The sequence below is a fragment of the Rhizoctonia solani genome, chromosome 15, assembly GCF_016906535.1.
Source record: "Rhizoctonia solani chromosome 15, complete sequence".
In the NCBI taxonomy this organism is placed as follows: domain Eukaryota; kingdom Fungi; phylum Basidiomycota; class Agaricomycetes; order Cantharellales; family Ceratobasidiaceae; genus Rhizoctonia; species Rhizoctonia solani.
In genome coordinates, this window is record NC_057384.1 from 198,514 (window position 1) to 205,926 (window position 7,413).

At 50.7% G+C, this 7,413-nt stretch overlaps 1 protein-coding gene across 1 annotated transcript; it reads right to left on the reverse strand.

Annotated features, from left to right (window-relative positions):
• Positions 1 to 157: 157 nt before the first annotated feature.
• RhiXN_11898 (Tuberous sclerosis 2 protein) lies at positions 158 to 6,989 on the reverse strand (the record flags this gene model as incomplete). Its single annotated transcript, XM_043331713.1, has 7 exons — positions 158 to 1,144; positions 1,204 to 3,874; positions 3,929 to 4,220; positions 4,303 to 4,455; positions 4,510 to 6,132; positions 6,181 to 6,774; positions 6,842 to 6,989. 7 exons carry the CDS (start codon positions 6,987 to 6,989, stop codon positions 158 to 160), a joined length of 6,468 nt encoding a protein of 2,155 aa, XP_043186474.1.
• Positions 6,990 to 7,413: the final 424 nt, after the last annotated feature.

The window sequence follows — 7,413 nt, forward strand, 5'->3', positions numbered from 1 at the left end:
AGTCCATGTCAATCGGGATTTGTAGTGTTATAAGTAATACCGATGGTCCTGCGTTAGCGTTAAGATTTCCATGCACAGTTGTAATAGGTAATACAGGCAACGAGTGAATAGCACGTAAGTCATATTTGAGAAATGTAATGTAGTTTAGAACGTATCCTCAATACGACCTCGAAAAATCTCGTGCCACCTCCTGGCCCAGAATGCCTTCCACTTGTTCTTCAGGGGCAATCGGTGGAAGTTTTGACTTGAACATCCGAATCTGCCTTAATCGCGCCCTCCATGGTGTGATATACTCTTCGCGAATAGTGTCGTGCTGAGTATGAACATAGATCTGGGCAAAAAAGTCCGCAAGCATGCTAGTTTGTCGAACGACATCAGGTAAACATTTCGCAGAAACAATTTTGAATTCTCCTATCATCCCGAATTCAGGCATCCCAGGTGCGCGCTGAAGGACGACTTTGTAGAACTCTTCACGATGGGCGTCGGAAGTAAATGCCGCAACAGTCCCAACCGAGTGAGGTTCGATAACAATATTGACGTACTGGAACTGGGTCGCAAGGGTATCGAAGCGATAGGGCTTGCCGGAGTCATTCCAGATGATTCGAACGTAGTCGTTACCGATGTGGAGCTTCTTGAAGGCAAATTGATCGTCTCCATCACGATTGGGCATCAATGTAGCAGTATGATATAACATTTGAATGATTACGTCCCACCACGCGTAAGCGTACTGGCCATCGCTATCGTAATGTTGGTCAAGCCCGCCAGTGTACAGGTCTCTCTGGTCTTTCAATCGGATAAGTCTGCCAATATTATCGAGAAAGTGGGTGTATGCGGGCGAGCCGGCGCGATTACCGAGTATTTCACGTTCGTCTGTCTGGCCTGGGCCCACGTATATGATTCCGACCTTATGGAAGTCCATCACCGGTACGCGATCAAGACTACGCAAGGTTCTTCCAAGGAGATCGTCGTTGGGCACGAGCCGCCCTCGAAGAGATGCACGGCGGATGTCGGGATAAGGAGAGAGTTGAAGCGCAAGATAACTGGGGTCGAGTTCCATTTCTTTGAGGGGCGCGACGCTCGCTGGGTTGAGCAAACCACTGGGTATGTTAGATGCCTCGCCGGTATGTCCTTCTTTTGATGCAACCTAAAAAATCCATCATGGCTTCAAGGACATCGTCGCACGTATATATTCAATCTACTCACCTGGCCGTCGCTCGTTTCGTCTTGAACCTGGCCAATAGCTTCTGTGGCAGCCTCGACAATCTCACCAGTCACTTGTTCGCCTAACCCTAAGGCAGCTACATTCTCTAGCTTGCACAAGAAAGTGGTCAATCCAGAAGGCCGTCTGCACTCAATTTCCAGCCACCCGGAATGGCGTAACGTTTTGATAGTGACGATCGAGTTTCCGAATACCCAGGACTTGCTGGCCACGATCCCTTCGCCAGAACTCCCCGGTGGATTGAGTACGCTTTCGCGCAGGGATGACATCCTAGGTTTAGACTCTGCATTGGCAAAGGCGAATCGGGCCAGCCAGTCAAAGCAGACTTCGGTAGGTTCGTCCACTTGGGTGTAATGCTCATTGGCAAGTAAGAGGTGGCGAGTAATATAAGGTATATGTTTTGGCCTGTCTTGGAGTTTGAGTGCAAGGAACCAGATATATATCTGATAATAAGCGAGGATAAGAACGTGCTGAGTAAGGGCGTATGATTCTTTTCCAGCAGGACCTGCATGGGAGTCTGGTCGATTGTGAAGAGTAATATACTGCAAAGGAACATGGAAAACCCGGCGATAGTTATCATCTGTAAAATTGGCATATAATGTGGGGATCGATCCAATAATGCACAGAAGTTCCAAGATGTACCCAGCAATTGTCGGGTTGGACATGATTTGGGAAAGCTTGTCTACTATCTCGCCCAAGAATTTTGTCGTCGAAGGCTGAAGTTCGAATGCAGCAATGGCCAGAGCTTGCAAACACGGTTTAACGGTAGTAGTATTTTTGTTGAGACCGCGCAGGAAGGTTCGCAACAGGTCATCCTGGAGTTGCTTATTGAACGTCCGGTGATAGCTCATCAGTGTTGTCAAAGTATGATACGCCAAACCGGCAACGTCGGTAGCCTTGAGATTGACCGGAAGTGCCCCGATATTTGAGGTCAGTTTATCCTCGTAAACCGCTGTGCAAAGCTCGGATAATAATCGAATAATCGCACTCCTGGTCCTTGGCCCGCAAAACAAATGTTTGTTTGACATCTGAACTGGCAAATGGCACAGGACATAGGATAAAATCTCCCAATCTGTTTCGGTAGTGATCAGGTCGATCATTACGCACACATAAGCTGACACGGGTAGCCAAAGTTGAGGTAAAAGGCCATCGTCGCTGGGCTTGATGCGTTGCTCATAGGTTGTCATCCCTTCACTTGGCCGAGTTCCGAACGCAACGTCGAACGGGAGCATGTCCGGGATAGACCATATATGATATTTGACCGGGGGTACAGTAGGAGGTGGGGCAGGTGGCTGCCGAGAGCGACTGCGACTATCGCTTTCTCGCCCACGCGATGGGTTTCGACCAATACGCGCGCCCTCAGGATTATTGGGGGTGGTAGTTGTCATCCCCCGGTTTCTGCGTTCGCGGTCTCGTTCGCGGTCTCGATCTCGGATTCGCGGTTCTGGGGCAGCAGGAGCATCGTTTACTCGAGGGCGAAGCGGCGTTCGGTTGATTAAGTGCGCAAATGGCTCGATTTCGCCATCAAGACCTTTGACCATGTACAATCGATGATCTCGGTCCGCGCGTAGCCGTACCAACCATTGGAGAATGGCCAAACGAGCATAAGAACAACACGATTTGCCGTCGATAATGCGGGATCGCTCTTCGGAGGCTTCTGATTCGGGGTCGAGCATATCTCGACCAACGGGTGAAAGCAAAGCAAGAAGATCGCGCATAACCAAAATACACTGGAACGAAGCTGGTGCCCGAGCAGTGCGCTCAGCTGATGATAGAGAATGGGGAGGGGAAAACGCAAGAGCCGAGAAGGCTTGAATGAGGGTGACCACAGCCGCCATCGCTTTACACTCAGACACGTGGTCGACGCAGGAACCAGGAAGAGCAGACGCATGGGGAACACTCGGGCGAATAGGCTGTGGTGAAGAAATCGAAGGTTCAGAAGGCAATTCGCGAGGAGTCAGAACACTGGGTGTCAGAGCATTTAATAACGACATCATTGGAGTAGGAGATGAGTCGCGCGTTCGAGAGTGGCTATCCGGGGGTGAAGGTTCAGGGGGCGGCTCTCGTTTGCGTGGTGAAATTGTACAGTCTCCATCTCGGCCGATGAGGGCTACCAGGAGTCGCAGTCGCTCTTCAATTGATCCCCTTCCATCGGATTCGACAGATCCAGCAACAATTGCATCGCCAAGTATCTTGAGTGCACTTAAGACGACTTGGAGTTCTTGCTCCCGTACCAAGTTAAGATTGTTGGCCTCCCAAACTTCCAGGCACAAATCAACAACTCCGCGGCGGTGGTCGACCAAATCGCGGACTCCAAAATATAGCTTCGTGATCACTTGAGCAAGTTCGATTCGAGCCAGGGGTCGATCCGGTTTATAAAAATGGAGGAACAGCTGTCGGAGATTGTTCAGATAGTCCGGTGTAGAGGGTGTGACGAGAGACATTGAGACGTAATGCCGAATTATTGATACTGCCGACTGATCTGTTAAAAACGTTGATTTTCCAAGTAGAGTGCTAGTGATCGGAGGGCTGATTGGCGTCGATAATCCAACCTTGCGAATGACTCCCACGAGAGCTTGAAGCACTGGGTTCAGAAGCGGAGTACTTGCATCGGGAGTGGTGGCAATATCCAATACGCGTAGGTCTTGTCCCCGACTTGGGCCACATCAGTTCCCGATATCACTATCAGGTCAATAAACCAACACCCACCTGTACAAGGTAAACAGTTGCATCGCAGCCACAGTCACTTCGCCAATAACTCTGCCTTCCTCGATGCCAAACGCTTTTTCGTTTTCCTTGGCTTCTTGCAACAAGTCATCCACGACTCCGAGCATTTCGACTAGTATGGCTTCAACGGGACCTCCAATAGATATGATAAAGGGTTCCCAGCTCGAGAATGCGGGTCCTAGTACACCAGCAATCCGGTCTGTTTCCCAGGCTCCACTTGCGCTATCGGGTTCCTTGCTGAACATCAATTCCATCAGCTCCATCTCGGCTTCGTCTATCATAGGAGAAAGTCAGTGCTAAGAATCGATAGACGTGCGAAACAAAGACCCAACCCCCAGCGAAAAGGTCGTGCTCACCCATGCTAGGTACTCCAGCCATGGTCCATGTTCCAGCAACATCTTTTTGGAATCGAGTACGAGCCATACGGGGGATTGCAGCTTCACGAACCGAGAGTCGAATTGCCCTGGCCGCACCAAGGGAGATCAATGCACTTTGAACCAGGATATCATCTAGAGAATCCGACAATCAATGCAAATAATACACAGATTTATAAATCCACTCACCGGATGTATTCGGAACAGGGACCAGTAATCCCAGTAAAATCCGGCCCACAGCAACCGCATACGGCCCAGATAAAAGTACCCTAAACGCCCCGCTGACTTCGCCTTCCAACTCAGCCCTTGAATAGGCATCAACCCAATCGACCTCTCCTCGAGCAGTGGGATCACCCCTAGTAGTGGGATCCGTTGGCCCGCCAGGCACAATACTGCCTCTCCTACCTCCCTCACTTCCTCTCCTCGCACTCGTTGGGGCGCTCAGGCCTTCGCTTCCCCTCCGTGTACCCACACTCTTCCGCCTGCCACCAAGTCGAAGTATATCCATTGGAGTCTTGACATACGCGAGTAATAAAGCTAAATGTTCCAACATACTCTTCAAAACGTCCGGTGGAATATGGGTTTGCTTTTGTAGTGATCGGGCGAGGGAGACGAAACGCGAGGCAGCCACGGCATATGGCGTAAGCGGGGACGTGTCCACACCTGCAATATTTGGCGAGATGGGACTGGCAAGAGGCGACGCAAACGCTGATGATGGGTATCTTCGATGAGTGCCGATTCCTTCCGAGTTTTGGGTCGGGCCGTCAACTGGCATTGTCACAGCTTCCACGCTACCATCTCCTTCCCACCCTCCAATCGTCCCGTTTACAGCTCCACAGAATATTGATACTACATCTCCAACTTGCGTTTCGTCGAACCTCGGAGCATTTAATCTTACTATGTCTTCCAGCAACCGGAGCGTCGCGTCGATGCATTTTTGAGCTTCGACATAGGTTCGGGAATAACCATGAAGCCGAGCTGCTTGGCCATTTGGACTTCCGAATCGTTCGACCGAGCTCCTGAGTCTAGGATCGCCCAGTTTATATTCGTCTTGAACAACTCGAACGGCAAATTCTATCCACGAGCCAAGAGTCGGAACAAATCGCCTTAATCCCAACACGTCTTTTCCTCCATCTGTTAAGATCCGTACAGTCCGATCCCGCTCCGCCCACTCGTCCAACAGATCTTCATCTGGCATCTCGTCGATTGGGTCGGTGAGGGTGGACCAAAGCAACGCTCGTTCAATCGCTGATACTCCACACGAACCCGATTTGGCGCTTTCAAGACTGGACATTGATTCCACCCACGCGCCGACGACTTCCCAAGATCCTTTGGCGTGCTTTTTTCGTAGGTTACGGACGATGTTGGCAAGCACGGTGGCCCCGATTTGTGCAGCTGAGCTGATTCCCGCTGGGCCAGCTCCGACAACTGCACGAGGGTGCGAGGTGAAGGAGTTAGGGTGACGGAAATGTTGAGCTAACTGTGCGGCTAGAATAGTTGGATTGATTGAGGGATTCGGAGGTGTTATGTCATCGGGGGGCGCGGTGAGTGCCATTAATAGAACGTCCAATGGTTGGAGCTGAAGCGGAAGCGCGGCTTCTGGCGGGTGCTGATCAGGGCCTGGTATAAGACGTGTAGGGAGGGTCGTTGAGCCATGAACATGTGCAGTGGTAAGCGCAGTGTTTGAGAAGCTTCCAACCGTAGAAAACGGGATTAAGGGACCCGTTACAGAATTTATTGAGGCAGGTGTGGTAGATAAACCTCCAGGGGTTGGGGAGCGAGGGTGATGAGTATGTTCCGCGTCGGGTGATGCTATAGACCGTTAAGATACGCGATACGAGCGATAATTGAATTACCCACCACCCGTAAACATCTCGCTTACCCGTCGGCCGACGTTTTCGGATCTCCCAGACCTCGCACGACTCGCCAGTTTACTCAAAAAAGAAAAGGACGGTCGCGTTACCCGTTGCGGTGTATGGGATCCTCCACCTGCTTGAATTGGTTCGGATGTACCTCTAGCCTCGTCGTCATCTCTGTCTTTGTCCCTATCCTTTACTCTGCCTCTCCATGATAGATTTCCTGTTCGCTCTTCTTCTCGCTCGGTGCTGGCCATAATTAGATCGGCCTTGGAAGGTACACGTCGTGGTAAATGAATATCAGAATTCGTGTCTCGCTTGTCCTCGTATCGTCCAACGCTCTCGCTCGTGACTGCAATATCGTAATGTCCCACACTCGAGGCTCGTATGGCTAATGTAGTCGGCCGACGCCGACGCGGAGATCTGACTGGCGATGGCGGCGATGGGAAAAGCGGCGGCTGTGGCGGCGAGTTTGTATTTTGGTCAGAAGGTCCTTGACCGTGGTCGTTGCTTGTAGTCGCCGGATTAGATGTAACGGCAACACCCGACGAATGACGCCGCTCCGTTACAAGACGATCTGATACAGGTTCTTGTGGTTCTGTGAAACGTTCCGGCAAATAAAATGGTAATGAGGACATAAATATTCATTATTCCAAAATGCGTACCTGTTGGTATTTCGGTGCTGGTCTGCAACGGGGAGTGTACATGTGGTTGCAAAGATGGGGCTGGGGAAGAAGGTCGCGAAGTTTCTGAAGCTGATGAATTTCGACGCGAAAGTCGCCCGAACAGCGATTTGAGCCGTGTATAGGACATTTGCTCGTCGCCGCCCGCTGCTAGAGCAGATCAGACATGCGGTTGAAATCACCTCCGCGCCTTGGGGATTTCTCGCGGATTTTGGAGACTTCCGTTGGCCTCGTGGTCGTCGTGATTATGTCCCACCTCAACAAGCCAGGATAGTGTATTACGTCATAAATATGATCGGCAGTCCCCGGAACGCCCTCTTGAAAAGTATGCTTTTCAACCTCCTTGGGTCGTCTGCTCAAAGAGAATACGTCTCGTGATGAACAATGCCGCACTTATACCAACCTATTGTCTTACATGCAAATCATGACAACTCTATTCATCTTGCATTTTCTCGTGAATTTCATTCTCAGCTCAGCGTCCTTTGGGGATTACCGCAAGAGCAAAGTGGATGAGAGCCATCGGTCCATGGATGTATATAAGTAGCGTTAATCGC